Genomic DNA, 21,178 nt, shown 5'->3' on the forward strand with positions numbered 1-21,178 from the left:
TAACTTTTTCCCAATACTGTAAAGCATAGTCTTTTGACTATTGCAACATGCTCTATATGGGGCTGCCCTTGAAAAGTATCCAAAAGGTTCAAATGATTCAAAATGCAGTGGTCCACATGATTTTGGGCAGGCTTAAATGTGCACATCATCGCTCCTGTGGGAGCTGCATTGGCTGCCATTTTGTTTCTTGATCCAATTCAAGGTGCTGGTGTTTACCTTCAGAGCCCTACAAGCCTTTGGATCCGGTTATTTCAAAGGCTATCTTTTCCTGATCACTTCTACCTGACCTACTAGAGCAGGGAGGCAGGGAATGCTACAGGTCTTTTTTCCTAAGGAGGTCCATCTAGTGGGACCGAGAACAAGGGATTTTTCCATGTGACTGACTCCCTATAGAACATCATCCCTACAGATATAAGATTCAACTCTGCTTTGATTACTCTTTCGCAATGCTCTGAAGACCTGGTTTTGCCAATGGGCCCCACAGCCCATCAAATGGCTTGTTTGATTGTTGGAGGGGGGAGGCTGGAGGGGTACTGTTGTGATTGATTTTATATGTTGTTTTTTTTTGTTGTAAATTGCCCGGAGTAACAGAGTAAGTTGGGCAACCATATAAATTTTGTTAAATAACTGGGCACAATTTACAACTTTCAATCCTTTTTAGGGTTCCTGCAGTTTTTGTCTATTACAATAAACTACAGATGATGAAAAAAGAAAATAAACAAAAAGCTTACTGAGAGTACATATATCAACTGACCTATGTAAAAAAGCATTCATAACTAGAATAAACAATTTTTTTTGAGTATTACAATATCAATTGGCAAATACAGGAGTCATGAGAGAATAGAATACTCACACAGATTTTATTTAATAACACTATACAAGTTAACATGCTAGAAAAAGCATAAATTATATGTAAACAATTGTTTACAGAATACTTTTTCTTCATAAAGGTGCAAATGTTCAATATGTAAACACAAGAATGCCAACCTTTCGGGTAAAAGGTTTTATCATCTCAAGTAATGTCTCCCCAAATTTGATTTGTGATTCTTCACCCCATCCAAATCCATGAATAGATATAATAGACATTGAAGATGCTGGAATTTATAAACAAAGTTGTTTCTTATAAATGTGAAACAGGACACTTTAGAGTCTCTTGTTTTTTTCCCAATGGTTATAATCCACAAAGATCAAGGCAGTTTATCCATTCTTTTGCAGCTTTTGGAATTGTAAGAACTTGTAAGGTTTTGGAATTGTAAGAAATTGTAAGGTGTCGCAGGATGTATCAAATTAAGAATTGTTATCACTCAATTCAGATATAAGCTGTACATAGATATCCTGCACCTGATTCAGCTGCAATGCTGACATGGTTATAATAAATGTATTTTTACAATCCAATTTTCATAAACTGGTCTAAACCCCCCCCCCCAACAGAATAAAACTACATCTTAAGGATAAATATGAAAAGCTAAACTGAAAGTCCTAATGCTCTAATAACTTCTTTCAGAAGCATAGTAAGCCTGGCCTTCTTATACTTTGGAATCCAGACATTTAAAGCAGAGTAAGGATAGTACCTGAGGCTAAAGTGGGAATTTATTTTATTTCCTATAAATTATTGTGGGTACTTTTCCCCCCTTTTTTAACCTATACTGCAAGATTACTGTCCAGATTTGTGATTGTGTATTAGAGAAATGTTCCCACTATGCCAACAGTGAAATGCATCTAAGGTTCGCACTCATTTCAATAAAATTAACAGCACTAAATAAAAGTAGATCTGGGTTTCTGAATTGCTTCTGTTTAGTTTCGTGGAAACCATCTAATAAATTGTGCTAAAACTTCGGTATTTCTATTTCTTGTTCCAATTACTAGATCATCAATTTGCAATACTTTGTTCTTGTTACTGAGTAACACTGATGTCCTTATTTAATAGCTCTGTGCTTTGTGTGTGTGTGTGTGTAATGAATAAAATGGAGTAAGTCTCAGTTTTAAGAAAACTGTCCAATACTCTCAGTACAATATGTTTTAAGCAAAATCTATCACTCATCCTGCTGAAATGAGTAGGTTGAATGCCATTTTCTTTACAACAAGGCAGATGCAGAGAAGCATCTGGCTTTATTATACTTTCAAAATAAGGAAAATGATGTTTATAGAAACATTGCTCTTACAGCTTATCACTTCTTCACACAGGTTCACCTCTCTGAAAGAACTCACATATATCTGGGATCTTAGACAATGCTTGGAGTAACAGTGAATTCCAGTTCCAGCAGAAAGATTATATTAGGGTAGGAAGATAAAGACAAGGAAATTACTGTTCCAGAGAGTTTTCTGCAGTTGGGTAGCATGTTCTTCCTTAATTGTAGCAGAGAAGAGAGCAAACATTTGAATATCCACTACAGTTCCAAAGGAAGAGGCACAGCAAGAACATAAGTGATCTCATTTTACTAGAGTCTTGAAAGTCTCTTAAGTTACCTAACACAAATGTTTCAGTTGGAATGAGGAAACAAGCAAATTTTTCCCTTTGGCTTTTTACCATATATGGGATTCACAGTGTGTCATTTTGATAACCCCCACACCTCCTCCAAGTCGACGATAGTTCATTCCTCCATACAGCCTGCAGAAGAAATGGTATGCTTCTTATAACAAAACGTATAAGAATCAGAGATAAGACTGCTGAAAAGTCTAAAACAGGATTCTAAATACAATTGATTTAGAAAATGAGACACTCAGTCATTTATATTCAATGCATGCAAATTTACATAATGCTTATAAGTCAACAAGCTTGTGTAAGAAGTTCATGAGAAGGTTTTTCATCATATTGTCACAAACATATGCTTTTAATTCTAATTTTATTCACTTATGAATTATTCACTATGATGAATTAAATGATTAAAATCTGAATGAAACACTGCAATAATAAAAATGTATTAAAACCATAAAATATGAAATGCAATGGTGAATAAGAAAATTTTTAGCATAAGCTTTCATTTTTCCAAATTTTAAACTATTATTTTAGAAGATCCATTATTGATTAAATCTTATTAATTCATCAAAACATACATGATTTTTTTTCTATACATTGTGATTGCAACACATGTTAAGCCATGACTAATCAAGGTTTGTTGAACAAACTAAGTTGTCAATATGTTTGATAAATTGAAGGTTTGCATTCCTTTTTTAAGAAGTTATTTTCTTGCACCTCTGAATTAGTTAAGCTTGGGAAAAGCTAAAAACAAATTGGGAATAAGCTAAGAAAAAAGTAACATTCATGCTCATGTGTTAAAATGCAACTAGTAAGCTACTAACATCTCTTGCACGTTCTCTGTTTTTCCTCATATAATTTGATTAGCAGAATATTTTTAAACTTAGAATGAATATACCTTGCATATACCAAGGTAAAGGTAATCTGTGTCAGATCTTTCTACGCATTTTATTTAAGGTAAAATCTTCAATATCTGCAAATGTCCTATCTGCAATAAGACAAATGACTTAACCTTTAAAGAAATTAGAATTCCCAGAATAGCTCAGTTTGGGCATTAAGTAAAGCTGAATTTCACAACTGATATAATTCTATAATTTATTCCACGTAAGAATAAATAATTTTGGAAGATAATAGATATCTTTGTGGAGTTCCTCTGGTATTAACTGTGCACATTTACACTACTTTAATCAAACTCACTTCCATTTCAGAAAACACAGATCATGAATTCTGAGAGTGTATGTGTATTGCTCCTGCCCTTATACCCACAGTGGGTGCTTTGTACAGACATTATGCCACACCATCATGTTTAGAATTGAATTATACTATGGTTTAGTATAATGTGTGAAATCACTCATTATATCTTGTACTTCATATGGTAGATCAGGAGTCCTCAACCCATGGGCCACGGCCAGGTATTGGGCTGCAGCCTGTTCAGAACTGGGCTATACAAGTGTTGGGCAAGTGTGCTTGTATAGGAAGCTCCATTTGCATGAGTGGCAGGCACTCACGTGCGAAACTCCTTTTGTGCGAGCAGTGGGTGCGTGTACCTGCTGCTCAGTTAAATGGAGCTACACACGCCCAGTGCTTGTGCGGAACCATCTCCTCTCCCCCCCTCCCCCCACTGATCCGCAAAGAACAGTTGGAGATCCCTGCCATAGATTATAACTTGTTTGTGAACTGACCCATTATTTTCAAGGGCTGATTATATAATCAGAGGGATAACATGTTGAAATAAATACAGTGTGATTTATGCCTTCTTTATCACTTATAACTTTTGTAGTTTACCTCCATGTGTTGGCATCAGGATCAAATACCTCAATAGTCTTCAAGTATGTTGTGCCATCAAAGCCTCCCACGGCCATTAGCTGTCCGTTCACTACAGCAAGTCCAACCTATGAGATAATTAAGTCTGGTCTAGTGGTTAAGTCTGGTCTAATGGTTAGGTCAGTCACTCTCAGTCTAACTCACTTCATGGAGTTATGGGGGAAATGGGAGGAAGAAGAAATATTAATAATGTTTGCTACCTTGAGTTATTAAAATAATAAAAGTAGGATGTAGGTAAATAAAATATTTCTGTTAATTACATAAGCAAGAATGCTGCAGTACAATTTTTTGATGTTCAGTGTTCTAAACTGCAACTGTAGTGACGGCAATTCCTGCAGTCCCATTGCCAATATTAACTGAATCCTACGGTCATTAGATAAGGCAAACTTGCTGGCTTCCCACAACCAAAGTCAATGGAAAAGCAGGCAGGAAGTTACAAGTTCCAGGTTGGCAGACTAGGAGATAAGTGGTTGCTGCTGTGTGGGAGAGGAAGTGACAGGGTAATAGGATGCATGAGGGACATGGTGCAGGTCAAGCAGGCTGCATAAGGGGATGTGCAAGAGGTGCGCATCTTGAGCACAGTAGGCACTGATTGGAGAGGGTGCAAAGGTATGTGTGAGAGTCATGGTTGGAAAAGGTGAAAGAGTATATGAGACAGCATGGATTGGGGAGGTGTGCAAGTAAATCAGAAAATAGGAGGTGCAGGTTGGGTGTGCAATAGTGTGAGGAGGTGCAGCAAGCATTGGGGAGGGTCCACAAGGGTGCCCAAATGGTTGGCATGGCACAAATGCAGAGAGACAGGTGGGGGAGACTTAGCCCAGTGACTTGCAACCTTCCCTGCTGACTTTCTAATTGACTTTTTAGAGAAGATGGCAGGGAAGATTGCAAACAGTAATGCCTGATTGCAGGGTACCTGACAACCACTCAAAAGTACAAAAGTTGTCAAGTGTCTAGACTCCATTCACATGATTGCAGAGGTGCTAGGATAGCCGGATTTCCATGAAGTGGTTATAACCACCATTCATTCAGTAATATTGTAACTTTGAATGGTCACTGAACCAATGGTCATAGGTCAAGGACCACCTGTAATTATTTTTATGCACACGTAAAACACTTGGAATAGTAACTTTGCACAGATCATTTTATGTGCCTAAGTTTCATTTAAATACAAACAGTATCTAAAGATCTTCCATTAAAAATGATCTTATATTGTGTAATCTGATACTTTATAAATAATCATTATAGTACATATCAACATGGAACCAGGGTTCTAAGTTCATTCAGCTGTAATGTCTATGCACAAAACAAACACATTTCCACAAAGAAGACTACCAATACCGTGCTACCTTTTCCTTTTCCAAATTCTAAGTTTTTAATTGCAACTTTTGTACTCCTATTAAATTGGTCTCTTAATACTCAACAGTCTAATCATGGAACATATGGAGAAATAGTAGTCAACCAACCAAAGACCTTACCCCACTACGGCGTGATGTCATAGCTACTACAGGAGACCACTGGTTAGTTCTGGGATTATATCGCTCAGCACTGCTAAGTTCGGTAGTATCATCTCTGCCTCCCACAGCATAGATCATATCTTGATACACGGCACAGCCTAGGTGCTTACGTCGAGTGCCCATAGGTGCAATTGTATGCCAGCGATTCTCCTGGGGATTGTAGCGTTCCACTGTGGATGGTTTTTATGATACTGGTCAAACAATAAAGGCATCTAACAATAGCAAAACACAGTCTAAACCCCTCCTCCCCCGTATCAACAGCTGTAACAAAAGAATAATCAGAACATGAGATATTGGTAATTATCAAACTATAAACTACTGTATTTATCGGCGTATAACGCGCACTTTTTCATCTTGAAAATAATGTGGAAATCGCATGTGCGCGTTATACACCGATATGTATTAAAAAATACTGTAAAAAGAACGAATGGCGAGTTTACAGCATCTGAGACACTGTCAGAGATAGCCTGGGATATGTTAGGGTCTTGGGCAGGGGTGAAATGCTCCCGCTTCGGACCGGCTCGGGCAAGTAGGTAGCGATGGTGGCGGGCAGTTCGGAAAACCAGTAGCAAAAATTCCTGCCCCCGCCCCCTATGCCCAGCTGAGCCCCGCGATCAGCAGAGGCTTTTTTCCCTTTTAAATGGCTCTGAGCAGCCAAGCTCTGACATCCCAGCTGAATTGCCTGCTAATCAGGCAACTCAGGATCAGGATCGCCAGAGCCATGTAAAAGGAAAAAAGTTTCTTTTTTTCTCCCCCCCCCGCCCCACAGCCTCCGGCTTCCTTACCTTAGTTGCTGATTGCATGACGATCGCAATCCATGCATCAGCAATCAACTGAATATCCCTGACTGCAATCAAGCTCATCGGTGAGCAGCTCTTTCTGCCTGCCTGCCTTGACTTAGGAATTCTGGGAGTTGAAGTCCACAAGTCTTAAAGTTGCCAAGATTGGAGACCCCTGTTCTGTTGGGTAAGTTTTTTTCCCATTTGGGAGCTTTAAAAAAAATAGTTAATTGGGGTTTTTTTTAGTTGTTCTTTTTTTAGACAGCCATTTAAAGTTTAGGAAGTTTTAAATTTAGCTGCTTTTATATAAAAATAAAAATAAATTAAAATAAAATAATATTTGTGCAGCTTTCTGAGATTTAGTGTGTTTCTGTAGTGTTTCACTCTAACTACACAAACACACAAAATCTCACAAAGCTGTATGTGGAATTTTGTGTGTGTAAAGTGTGAAAGTTGGTTTTTTGGGCTTTTTGTGGCTGTGTGAGGTTCCTGCTTGTTGCAGGGGCCATTTTGGGTCTAGCACAGCTGCTTTTACATTTGTTATGCTTCAAAGTTCTTTATTTAAAATTTAATTTTTTTCCTGAAACTTCCCTCTTAAAATTAAGGTGCGTGTTATACGCCAGTGCGCATTATACGCTGATAAATACGGTAATCTAATTCAGTATTCAGTTTACTGTATATTGGTAGCCCATCAGATGTTTCAAGCAACACAGAAGAGTATTTAAAAAGTAGCAGTTTGTACATATTATTTCTCAAATCTGGAGATATACTAACTAAAATACTGGTTCTATTTAATTGTATCCTATATAAACTTTTTAATCCTGAGGAACTGTTAATCACTTTTAATCAAAACTCTCAATTGATTTACCTGGGAAATCTGTCTATCAGAGACAACCGATCTACTTAATGAAGAATTAATGAGGTATAACTACTTGGTAAAAAAAGTAATATTTTCTGCTGTGTTACAGGCTCATTTTTTTCTCAATAACACCAATAACAATTTTTTCATTGTTCAATGTCCCTGAGCAACAAAGGTATGAAAGTAAATGAAGCCTCTATGGGAAATACCTGTGTTCAGAGGTGATGTCCCATCAGAACCTCCAACAGCATACAGGAAACCCCCTAACACAGCCACAGCCACTCCAAGTCGCCTAGTACTCATGGAAGCGACACGAGTCCATTTGTTTTCTTTTGGATCGTATCTGAAACAAAAAGAAGGAAACATCTCACTGCCAGTAAAAATAATTCTGCTATCTTCCTGAAGGAACTCTTTTTCCAAGATGATTTCTAAAATACCTTTCAACGATGTTGAGACAGGAAACACCATCCTGACCACCTACAGCATACAGATATCCACCAAGTACAGCCACTCCAACACTGGTTCTGCAGGTGCTGGTAGGTGCCACATCGCTGCTCCACTGATTGGTTTTTGGATCATATCTGGAAAAGAAAGATATATTCTTCATGGTAATCATCTTGTAAATTCTCGCTCTTTTTCTTATGAGTTCTGAATTTTCTTCTTTTGAAACTTCTATTTTCCATCTATATTGTTAAGAGAGTTCACCTGGATTGAGATTAAATACTGGAGTAAAAGCAAAACTATGTTCAGAATAGCATTTCTGTTCAGAATAAATAACTGATTCACTCCAGAAGAGGGAGAAGAGAGGAAGGAGGTGAAATTCTTGTTTTCGTTTCTTTTGAAAACCTTCATTACCTGATACATGCTTAATTCTCGCTGGATTGCTCATGATTTTTAAGATATGGTCCGCCTTATGTGTTGAATTTAAACTGCTACTTTTAATGCTAATTTGTAGTTGATTTTAAGGTTGCTAATATTTTTTAACTGAATATTGTATCAATGCAAGCCACAGAGGTGGAGAAATCTGTTAACCAAGCTGTATTTATATGTGTATATGATGATCCAAGTTACAATTTTCTGATTTTACTTTTTCATGGTGAGATCTGAATTTGTTTTTTTGGCTTGTTCTCTACTGTTTCACAAAGCAAAATTTTGGGATTACATGAAGGGTTTTGTACAGTTCCCTTTGTCAACATAAGATGAAACTGCACAGCCTGAAGGTATTCTACGGTGCATAAACTGCCTATTACTACCTTCAAAGAAATCAAAAATCCCTATACAGATAGTTCTTAATTTACAACAGTTCATTTACAATGGCACTGAAAAAGGTAATTTATGACCATTTTTCATACTTCTGACCATTGCAGCATCCCCATGGTCACATGATCAAAATTCAGATGCTTAGCAATTGTTTCTTATTTATGATGGTTGCAGTATTCCGGGTCATGTGATCATCTTTTGTGACCTTCTGACAAGCCAAATCAATGGGGAAGCCAGATTCACTTAACAACCATGTTAATAACTTAACTGCAATGATTCACTTAACAACTGTGGAAAAAATGTCCTAAAATGGAGCAAAATTCACTTAACAACTGTCTTACTTAGCAAAAGAAATTTTGGGCTCAATTTTGGTCATATGTTGACTATATAATTTTTTTGAAAGGGAAGAAAAATTCTGAGCCATTTTAATAATAATACAAAAGCCACGTGAAGATAATGTCTACACTGCATCTATTAAGTAATGTATTGGAATATAATTAGTAATTAGCATAATGATCTTAAAAAGTCTTCCTATGGCTGAAACTGAAACTTTTATCCAGACTTTAACAGTCCAGATGCCAGGACACAGACATCACTTGTTTGGCCTGGAGTTGTGATACACAACTGGTATTATCCACATAATGGTGACAGCCAATCCCATGCCACTAGATAAATTCACCCAATAGCCTCATAAAGACGTTAAATAGAAAAGATGAGAGATTTGAGTCCTGAGGACCCGCACAAAACAGGAGCTTGGACTGGATTTGCGTATATGTCCACCAATCTGTATCTATACCCTGATCTTTTAATTCTTGTCTAGTTTTCAAATACCCTTGTTCATTTATTAGATCCTTGTACATTAATTTGTCTATATCTGTTAGTTTTGGGCATTTCAGCACTTCCATTGTGGATAACCAGTTTGTATTTTGGTATAGTGGGTTTTTTTTTATTTTTTGCCAGACGTATAATAAGGCATTCCTAATGAGGTGTCTTTGAAAATAGCTTTTCTTCCCATCCCATAAAAATGCATGCCACCCTAGTTGTAGGTCATGCCATTCTAGTGTTAAGATCCTCTTATTTTTTAGTTCAATCCAATCTTTGACCCATGTTAACGCTCTTGCCTGATAATACAATTCCCAATCTGGAAGTGTGAAGCCTCCTTTCTCTTCGCTATCCTGTAATAGTTTTCAACTTAATCCTTGATTTTTTTTCCTTGCCAAATGTTAATTTGTTTAAATCTTCAACTTTTCCCTGGTTTTATTGGTGTCACTTGGAATAGAAATAGTACTCTTGGTAGTATGTTCATTTTAATAGATGCAATCCTTCCAGTGGAAGATTTTTCCAATTTTCTAAGTCTTTTTTTATTTGTTGTAGTAGCTTATCATAATTATCTTCCTTAATTGAGGAACATTTAGCCGTTAGCCAAATCCCTAAATATTTTACTTTCTTAGCTCTTTGCATACCTGTTTTTTCTTCCAATTCCCTATCTTGTTTTTTGTAAGATTTTTTGTTATTATTTCTGTTTTACTTTTATTAATTTTAAGCCCCGCTACCTCGCCAAATTCTTCTACTTTTTGAATTAATTTGGTCCCACTTCTAATGGTTCTTCTAAAATAAATACTAAATCATCCGCAAATGCTTGGACTTTATATTCTTCTTTTTAAATTTTTAAGCCTTTTATATCTTGATCCTTTCTAATTTTTATTAAAAGTGTCTCTAAAGTTAGAATAAAAAGAAGTGGAGAAAGCAAGCATCCTTGTTTTACCCCTTTTGTTATGTCAAATTTTTCTGTGGTGTCACTGTTCATTATCACTTTTGCTCTTTGTATTGAATAAATTTTTTCCACCGTCTTTACAAATTTTCTTCCAAATTTCATATTTTTTAATTGTGTGATAATGAATTTCCAATTTAAATTATCAAATGCTTTTTGGGCATCTAGGAAAACCAGCGCGGCTTGTTTTTCCAGGTGTGCCTCATAGTACTCTAAAACCACCATAACACACTGCCACTGTTCCCAAGTCTCATACTATGAGAGATATATATATATATATATATATATATATATATATATATATATATATATTGCTTTTCCATTAAATAAATAATTTATTTATCCCTTAAATAAATAAATCATTGCTATAATGTTAGCAAGCACACATTGAAGAGCTTATGTTTTGTTTGATAAGAACTTACCTTTCTACACTATTTAGGTAGGAAGAACCATCATGTCCTCCTACTGCATAAAGAAGATCATCCAAGACACTAACTCCAACACCACAACGTCTTTTGCTCATGGAAGCTACCATCCGCCACTCATTTGTTTGAGGATCATAGCGCTCAACACTGGAAATTGCATCTCCACTACACCAGCCACCCACTGAGAAAATCAAATTGGGAGACAGTAGAATGGCAGGATATAATTAGACATATGGAGCGTGGGGGTCAGATAATATTTTATATATATACATATACATACACATAAACACACACAAATGCACACGCACATGCCTCTAAAGTGCATATTACACCCAGCAGACAAACTGCAGCTGTCTGATGACCCTGGAGGAGAGAAAAACAGGTAACAGAAACAAGATTGTTATCTTTCCCTTGATGTGCAATATATGGGTACAATTTGAAGGTGCTAGTAAAGTATCAGATGAAAAGGCAGGCATGAAGGCTCTTTAGAAAAACAAAATATAGAGAAAGTAAGAGACCACGAGTTCAAGTCCTGCCTTAGCCATGAAAGCCACATAGGTGACTTTGGGTCAGTCACTCTCTCAATCCAATTCACCTCACAGAGTTGTGGGGAAAGGAGGGGGAAGATGTGTCAGATATGTTCACTACCTTTATGTTATTTGTAAAAATAAAGATGGATATAGATAAAGAAATATTTGGTTGCAGCTATCTGCAAATGCTTTGATTCCTTACTTAAGTGAGCATTTTTTCCACAACAGCCTGCCATAGTCGACAGGATCGGAAGGTCAGGAAGGTAGAGAAGCCTGCATTTGGCATACCTCTGACATTTTTATAGACTTATGGTGTCTGCCTTTGCCCTTTATCTTCACCAATTCTAAACCTGTTTGGACATATTTCTTTGGAGTTTCAATAGGACAAACCTCTTGAAGACTCAGCAGGAGCAAGTCCAGGATTCCGTGGGTACAAATCTAAGTAAGTTATAATTCTGAATGGTGGTTGTGGATTTTCTCCATCTGACTATACAGGAACAAGTAAAGGGCAGTGAGGATTTGGGAGCCAACATACTTAAAGTGCAAAAGTGACCAGGGGGACAAAAGGGTGGCAATTTTTACCTACTGTATGTCTCAACCTCGTTGACTGGTATGTTTCTGTCCACTAATAAATTCCCGCCTGTATACCAGGACCAGGTGGCTGTCCCTCCCAGCCACCCTCACTTGTAGAAGTAGGGCAATTCCCCTGTGACTTCTGCATTATGAAAGACAAGAAGAAGATTCTCGTCTCTCTGTAGGGCTGTAACAAGTTATGTGCATGAGTATAAGTGAGAAAATTAAAAAGGTACATCAACCACAGTGCAGGAAACCATATGCAGCAAATAATGTGTACTCCAAAATGTATCAGTTCTATCTACTGTTCTGCCTTTTATGTTTTCTTATCGTAGGATTTCAAGGTAACACAGCCAGATCACCTTTACTTTTGTTGCTACAACTTCTTTGGCTATGCTTTTCCTCTTTTTTATCCTACTTTCACATTTCTGTCTGAGGAACCTGCATTTTGTAAGACACATTGTGAATTTTTCATCTCACCATAGTTTTATATTTTTTTCCCAAGTAAGAAAAACACAAAGATTTCTTGGGATCTAAGAAAAAAGCAAAGGCTCTTCACAACTGACAAAAATGCTAAGACTTATGGACATGCATGCATACCTGCAAAGAGCACCTCTCCACAACGGATGGGTTTGCGTGGTCGGGTTCTAGGACCCTGCATCAATGGTCGTTCTTGGGGCAACAGCAAGTAGTTCTTAGCTTCATCTACTAAATCCCTACAAATAAATTAAAATACAGCCCAAGGAAAAATAAGTACTGCTAATCTGAAATATAATTTTTAATATTGATGGTATTTATATTGAAAGATGAAGCATGAAATGCATATTTTGGTCTACATATGTATTTGTTGATAGAAAAGATGTCAAAGATAAACATTTTTCTAATAAGCAAGTCTTAAGAAAGAAACATATTAAAAAGTGCTATAGACTGACATAGTAATTTTTAACTGAGCAACTTCACAATTTTATATTAATAACTGTAGGATATTTCTCATTAGTAAAGACTTACCTACATTCTTCATCACTTTTAATGAGGGGATCAGAGCCAACTGTGCCCACCAAGAACTTTGGACTAAGCAGTGGCAAGCGGACATGTTGCAAAACCTGTCAATCAAGAACAAAGGATCAAAAATCAGATGTTCTACTATTCCGGGAGATCTAGCAAGTTCCAATGATCAAATTAAATGTGGCCTCAGAGCTTTGAGTATCACCTCATAGAGAGTAGGGCTGAATGAACTGCTATTTCACATTCTGATACATTTTCAAACAACCAACTCTTGTTTTGTTCATCTTAACAAACAACAGCACTGCAAATAAGTAACAAAGAAATGAATATCCTGCAAAATAGCATATTTGGATATGTGCAATCATGTAAGAAATATATTTGGAGTGTACCTGAGGAAGCTGCGGGCGCCTTTCTTGAATGCTGTATTTGACCCAAGCCATTACTGCATTAAACACTTGTTCTTCACTCCGGACATTGAGTTCATCACTGGAAATGATGTCAATAAGCTGATTGGCTGGAAGCAGCATGAATTCTTCACTTTCCATCACCTATAATAAGATAAGATTTTAAAGTAAGCAGAGCCATTTGGAAATTCAGAAGTTCTGTTGAAGAAAGTATTTCGGCACCTTTAGCTTTTGCATATTTCAGCTTAGGCATTTTATAATATATCTAAAGCACCATTTTTACATAAATAAAAATTTTATATAAGAAATATGTTATTTACATTAAGCCATCAATATAAATTATCTAAGTTCAAAATCAGTATGGGTCATTAAGCAGAATCATTTGCTTTGATTCCAGAAGCATTAATTAAGATGTTTGCCATTTATGGCTTAAAAGTGGCCTTTATAGAGTTGTCCCCATAGGTCTCTGTTTCTCCATTTGTAATCAGGAAATAATGACAACCCAAAATGCTATTGAGAGAATAAATCATTTCAATAAAGAAATTACATTTGTAATATGGACAAAAAAAAGTACAGAGAGCCTCAAGCAAAATTATTCAATGCATTGTAGGCAAATGTTAAAAACCTTTTGATCTTAGTTTCTGTCAAAGACAGAGTGCCCCAGGGTTACAAGATGGACTCACTTTATCCCACCTCCTTTTCATTTGCTTTCTCTAAATATACACACAGGGGCTGTGCACCTCAGAGGGACTCAGACTGCAAAAGCTGCCAAGCACTAAAGTGCGAAATACAAGCTCCTGACAAGTTGCAAACACGTACATATGCATTCCCTCTAGGCCCTCAGTGGAAAACAACTTTTTCCAAAGATAGAAGAGAATCCATAACATTGCTATAACATACAGAACTAAGAAAAAAGATATTATCTTGCCCCATTGGAATCAGGTCAATTGAAGGAACTTTCTGAAATCTCTTTTTTGGACTGCTTTTGAGAAGCAACAGTACAAAATATAACAATTGTACAGACCTTCACACACTCTAAACCATAGGTTCCCAGGCAAGTAGGATAAAATCACTTAACATAAGACATATAATAGTTTTAATAATAAAACCATATTTGGAGTTTTACTGAGAGGATTGAGATTGCCTTGCTCCTCTTCCAAAAGCCGAATGCATTTAGCAAATGGGGAAATCCTTACTTTTATCTTTTTAAAGATCCAGCTGATCTTGTAACACAGAAATTCCATGGGATTAAATTTTTAAAAAATAAAACATTGTATTCTAATTAGTAATTGTGAACATTTTAGGATTAAATTTTTAAAAAATAAAACATTGTATTCTAATTAGTAATTGTGAACATTTTAGGATTTCTTGGAGAAGGGTATATGTAAACATCTTAAATAAATAATAAAACATTCAATTAGATAGCTTTTTCTGCAGCTGTGGCAGCAAAGTATCTTTCATCTGAGTTGTTTCAATACAGGCTGGATGATCATTTGTTGGGAATGCCAGGATCGCAAATTCCTGTACTGGACAAGATTATCTCCAAGATCCCTTCCTTTACATTCCGTGATTCAATTCCTTTTATAAAGTTCTATTGTTTACTGAGCAAATTATAGATTTCAAATCAGTTTATTCTAAGAATTCTGTTAACATTTTATTCAAGTATCTCTTTTTCTCATATAATACATCAAAGAGTTGCAAAAAAAATAATTTTTCATGTGAACACCATATGACTTGTAAAAGTAGTGTCCCTGCCAATTCAGAATTTGCAGGATCACAATTTCATTTGGCTGACTGGGTCCCAGTTATACCTGTATTTTATACATGGATATAATCTTTTCCCAATGAGCTAATCTAAACATGAAGATAAATTATTTTATAAAGATTATGAATATTTCCATTATTTCCATTATTCACTTCATAGATCACCACACAGCATGCTGCATTAACTATGTATAAGAAACGCACTGTGAAAAGTAATCCATTTCAATTTATTAATAATAACAAATGATTATTAATAATTAATTAACAGAAATAATACTGTTAGGATTATGAAATAATACAAAAAGTCATAAGATAACAACTACCAATGCTGAAATTCAGCTACATATGGCCCAGAGCAATGTTTCCTTATGATTGTAAAATTATCGTTCTAAGAATAATACTTTCACTTGGTAGTACAGTACTATTAGATTCTATCAAAATACAGTATTTTAGCAAGTATTCTCTTCTGTATTCTCAGTGTAGTACCCTATTAACTGTAATTCTACATAACTCTCATTCTCAAGTTAATAAAAATTGAGGAACTCCCCCAAACTAAAAATCTATAATTGTTCTCAGTCAAAATACATTTGTTCTGCTCCAAAACATTTATGACATTTATAGTGAGGAATATCAAAAAGAAAAACAGGTTTATCATAATATGAGAATGTTTAAAAATTTAGACTTACAAGATGCATGTAGTTTTAAGGTTTGGTTTATGCAGAATACAGTACAATTTAGATAAAAAAAAATTGTGATGCAAAGACATCCAGTCCTATTATGTCATACTCATTTTGAGCAATTATCACATTTCCTTTCAATTAAAGTAAAAAAGTTCAAACATTAATCAGATTCAACAAATAAGATATAGCCGAATGTTTTAAAATATATGAAGCAAATTTCAGTATTCACCCATAATAAAGTAATATAATTGTATTACAGATTAAGTAGCTAAAAATAAAGAAAATAAGGAAAAATAAAGGAACCCATAGAATCTCTACATGAAAAACTCTTGCTAACAGTATGTGGAATAAGGATTTTAGCTCATATATATTTTTGCTGGATGAAACTTGTAATTGAACGGAAGTTGGTTTTGTTTTGTTTTGTTTTAATGCTGAGGACTGTTCAAAAACAATGAATCTTCACCTACTTTGGTACAGTTCATGTTGCTACTTGCTTATATTGACCAGATTTTAATTATAGGGTTACTCACCTCTTGAAAGTTATGCTGAGTGAATTTATCAGCAATTCTAAGAAGTTCACGGCAAGAATGAGTATCAGCAAACGCTCGAATGCCAAGGCAGTTGGAAGGATCCAACTGTCTTTTCAGAAACTCACAGCAGGCTTCTTGGATCTCAGCTAGTTGGAGAAGGCAAGCAGCTGGCAGTAAGGTCTGAACATTGCCCTCTTCTACCGTAATTTGGGAAGTATATGCAAAGTCAATAAGCAGTTCCATGGCCCTTTCATCAATGTCTCTGATCACCACCTCAGTCTGCCGGCTCTCTGCAAGTTCTCCTGTGAACATAGCTCGGAAGTAGGGACTGCAGGCTGATAAGATGACTCGATGGGCATAGATCTTTTTGGCCCCCACAACCAGGACCACATCACACAGCTCCCGGTGCTTACGCAACAAATTGATAACCTCCAATGTTTGGCGAGGGTGCTTGTCCGAGATGTAAGGCATGCGAGCAGGTTGTGGCACTCCTTCTGGTAGTTTGTTGGGATCTCCAAGAGTGCAACGGCTTGTTACATCCATTCCGGTTTCAGCTGCTCGATTACTAGTACACCTAATAAAGTAACAAAGCAGTGAGACCATTGGATGGAAAACATTACACCAAAAACATGAAGTGGACAAGCATTTATTAAACTATAAAGGGAAGGAAATAAAAGCGTCATAAGAAACTTCATCTTGACAGGTTTTTGATAGAAGTCATTCAACAATGGAAAAAACAGTAATGTAGCTCTTTATTAAAAGGGAAAGTGTACCTATTATAACTGGAAATACTTTAATAAGGAAATATAAGATTTGGACTGAACAAATTTCTAAGAAAATATTCAAAATAAAATGGATGTAATATCAGATTTTCTTGCAGAATCCAAATAGCAAAAGCTATGTGAAAACATTAAAAAGCCAAACAGAAACTATGAACAATTTGGGTTATAAGAATTCTTTTTTAAAAACTGCTAGTTTTTTTCAAGATATTCAAATTCCCTGAAATATATTTATAATTAGGGATGAGATGTATATTTTAATTATTCAATTTCCTTTTTTAACATAGAATCCAACACAATGGGAGAGAATCAGGGGACTGTTTTATAATTATTTCACATTATTTTCAATACTTGTAGAATTACTTGAAAATAAGATACATTGATACCTTATCTACAAGACATATAGACAATTTGTTCAACATTATGTACTATATCTAATAACATGTCAGAAAGTGCTTGAGTTGTCATCATTAAATTGAGCAGATGATAAACTGCTATTTGGGGACGCTGCTTAGATTTCAGTTAAAATATTTGTTTTCCGATTTGTATGTTTATAATTTGAAAAAGTAGAATTTGATTTTAAAAAATCTATTTATGACATCTAAACTTAGAAAAAGAGTAAGAAAAAATATAAATCCAAAGTAAAATGGTCAAAAAAAGAAACTAAAGATGCCACAGTTTTAGTGGTCTCTCTAAATTTTCTGTAAAAAGCGAAGTAATTTTTTCCTGAACGTCCTATGTATATCATAGTACAAAAAGATATGGCTAAGGGGATAAAAGTCAAGATGTATCCATGGTTTATTGAACAGTATACAGTGGCAATGTTTACATGCATCCCAAAGCTAAATATATTGCAGCTTTGTTCAATGTGTGACCCTGACACTTGGTTTTTCTGATACCAGAAGTCAAAGTAAATCTTGTTGAATCAGCCATCCAGAAGGTAAAGCAGGAAAGCTTTATTTAAATATGTTTTCTATATCTTATCCATTATCCTATTTTAGATAGCTGTTGCAAGTTTTAATCTCAGTAACTACTTAGGTCAGATTACTAATTAAATGATGGTGACTAATTATTATTGTACATGAAAGGCAAGTAAATAGCTGTAAATTAAACTAATTAATATTATTATGATGCAGATAGATAGGTAGGAATTAGTAAAGACCAACCCTTAAAACAAACCTTCATGGATATTTCCCAGTATAAGAATAATTTACCATTGTATTATTCCAGCATTTTAGTTCCCAGTCTAGTTTATGGTCCAGGAATTCCCAGATGATCTCCTTTCCGAGTACTAACCAGGCTTAACTTATTAGGTTCTAAAATCAAACAAGATTGACCAAATGCTGCCAACTCTTAAAATAACACAGACACAAAATTTAAATTTATAGAGATGCACTGAAGCATTTAAATGGGGATAGGCAACTTAATAATGCTTCAGCAGTCTCAAAAGGCATGACCAACTGTGAGAGATACTGACAGTTGTGATTCAAAAGCCATGAGAGGTTGTAGATCACTCACTTCTGCATCAATCTGTCTTTCCAAAATACAGTGGCAACTGTAGTAGACCACTGTTCTCAGAGGAAAATAATAATAATAATAATAAAAGAGGACAAATGGAAAGTTTTAAAGTACTGTTGTCCAATAGATAGATACAGATTAACAAAGTTGGAAGGGACCTTGTAGGTCATCTAGTCCAACCCTTATCTAGATTCTATACATTGATTATAAATCATAATTTAGTATGATCATGTCACAATTCAATCTACTTACTTAAGTATTTTAATTACCTGCGCATTGGTTTTGTGTCCATGCACTGCAAAGAGAAGTCTTTAAATTATTGCTGATCCTGGACAAAGAATAAAAACAAAACTATTTAACAAAAAGGCAACTAAAATAGTTTGTTACGTATTTAAGAAATGATCAGATTATGCGCCATAAAATAAATTCTAAGATAAGGATTATTAACAATTTCTACCTATTCATATCCTTTTCCAAACTGATTCTGCCACTACTATAACCATACTAAATCTATGTTTAATTCTAGCTTTATTTTATATAAGATAAATCTGATGAACATACACTGGACTGCGCATAAACAACTGGCCAGACTTCAGCACTGTCTTCTAAAATAAAAATGTATACTTATTCCTGCATACAAAACAAACATTTGTTCAGTTGTCATTATATGAATACATTTGAAATTAAAAAAGCAAGATTAGTCACTCACCCTGTGATAAAATAGAGGTACAATAGAAGCTTAATAATCAATAATCCTTGCTTTCAACTCATTTTATCCACTGAGAACAGCAAGGTTGATGACATCCAGATGCCTAAAAATAAAATGCAAAGAAAGTGAAATGGTTCCTCTAAAAACCCCATCATTGTTCTTGTTGTCTGCATTGAAATAAATCTTTGTTAACCTAGAATAGTTTAGATACCACAGAACACTTTCAAAAGATGACACTGAATATTCTCCTTAGTTTCAGAGAGTAAAGCACATACAAGGGCTATCTAAATCAATGAACATAACAGACTGGACAGTTGATAAAGAAGGTAGATGTATTTACCAACTCAAAATGAATGAGTCTCAAAGCCTGCTTTTGATCTGTGAGTGTCTCTGCCAGAGATCTGTGATGACAGTCTCTCTGCCAGATATTGATCATGCAATAACATTCATTCCCTCCCCCACAATCCCTCACCAGCAATTTAGGCACCTGTCCAGTATTCCTCCTTGTATGAACCCTCTAAACTTCATTGGAAGTTCATTCACTTTTACTTTTTCCATCCCCTCAAAAAGACCTTTAACAAGATATGGGGTGTGGCCATTATCTTCACATGGTTGAAGGCATAAACATGGAGCTCTACTGATGATAGCTAATAGGTTACAGGAACTAAGCAGAGATTTCCTTTTCAAAGTGGTATGTAACCAATGCTGTTTCCCCGGAAGATGATCAACTACATGATTTATTTAGGAAATTTAAACACCACTTCATTCCGGAGATCTCCCGATCCTGCTTGAGGTACCTTGAAAACAAGGCAGCTGCCCGGTACGTATTGGGGGCGAGGGGGGGGAAACTGCAGATTAGGTGGATCTGATTTATTTTTGCTGGGTGTTTCTAGTGTTACACTTCAGCATGCCCTTCAGCCCAAGGTCTCGCCCCAAAGAGACCTTTTCCATGCCCTTTTCTCCCCACGGATTCTTTTACAGCCTCCCCTGACCCAACTGTCCGCGACCACAAGCTTTGCCAACCCTGGAAACTGACCTCCCGGGTGGAAGATAATGGAGCTTATTCTGAATTTCAGCGGCGGCGAGCCCAGAAGCCGTTGCAAGGAAATGCCATCTATCGGCATGGGCTCTGCACAGTATCTTGTAGGGGGTGGGAGGAACGCAGGACCTTCCCGACTGCCACAGCCGCAATCATTCCCACAGTTCCCACTGGTGCCGGAAACTGCCAGTAGGCAGCACTCCACCCCACCAGATTTCACCCGCCGGAAGTAATCCTTCGGCCTTAGTTTTCCGTGCAAGAACTTCAAGTGTCGTTTCAAGCGTTCCGGCCTCAACCACGCTGAGGGGTTTCTATGGCGACGGGGTTACTGGTTTTTTTTTTTCTTCCCAGCAGCCAGGAAATATCGGGGGACTCGGGACCCACAGCGAGGTTGCTTTTGAGTGGGGTCAGGATTCTAATGCTGGTAAAGGTCATGCCCATTCATGCCACCGTTTTTTTTTTTAATTGGAAAAGTTTTACAATTACATTTTCTCCCCATTTCCCCCCCTCAACCCTCCCTAACCTCCCTAATCCCCCCCTAACCCACCCCTCCCCCCGGACTTCCACAGAATATAACCCAAATCAAAATCCCCTTTTTATAAAACTTGAACCCCTGCTGGTAAAGGTCATGCCCATTCATGCCACCGTTTTGATCAAGTTTTTTTTTACTGATTAGTGTACTGTATAATATAATGATTCTGCACTCTGTAATTTCAAAAACACGGTTGAAAACAATGTT

General features: G+C 36.2%; 2 protein-coding genes across 5 annotated transcripts in view; one reads left to right on the top strand and one right to left on the bottom strand.

The window, feature by feature from the left end:
* Positions 1-841: 841 nt before the first annotated feature.
* KLHL20 (kelch like family member 20) lies at positions 842-20,769 on the bottom strand. Of its 2 annotated transcripts, none has more exons than XM_034409781.3 (13): positions 20,437-20,769; positions 19,401-19,503; positions 18,961-19,019; positions 16,395-16,968; positions 13,406-13,564; positions 13,020-13,114; positions 12,612-12,727; positions 10,906-11,089; positions 7,890-8,033; positions 7,662-7,795; positions 5,776-5,984; positions 4,262-4,368; positions 842-2,608 (listed from the first exon to the last, which is right to left on the bottom strand). In XM_034409781.3, exons 3-13 carry the CDS (start codon positions 18,981-18,983, stop codon positions 2,524-2,526), a joined length of 1,830 nt encoding a protein of 609 aa, XP_034265672.1. In that variant the 5' UTR covers positions 18,984-19,019; positions 19,401-19,503; positions 20,437-20,769; the 3' UTR covers positions 842-2,523. The 2 variants fall into 2 exon arrangements, with proteins under 2 accessions (XP_034265672.1, XP_087747262.1); XM_087891136.1 differs by having other exon boundaries at positions 18,944-19,019; positions 20,437-20,767.
* The window catches only part of ANKRD45 (ankyrin repeat domain 45), a 44,795-nt gene continuing 43,603 nt past the window's right edge, over positions 19,987-21,178 (top strand). The window contains exon 1 of one of the 3 annotated variants that reach the window (XM_087891137.1): positions 19,987-20,220. The gene's annotated coding sequence lies outside the window, so the exon portion shown is untranslated. Of the gene's footprint in view, positions 20,221-20,698; positions 20,864-21,178 lie in introns of those variants that run through there. The other 2 variants (XM_034409788.3, XM_087891138.1) reach the window with 2 other exon arrangements.

The sequence above is a fragment of the Pantherophis guttatus genome, chromosome 3 (assembly GCF_059756535.1).
Source record: "Pantherophis guttatus breed Tessera chromosome 3, ASM5975653v1, whole genome shotgun sequence".
Classification (NCBI taxonomy): Eukaryota; Metazoa; Chordata; class Lepidosauria; order Squamata; family Colubridae; genus Pantherophis; species Pantherophis guttatus.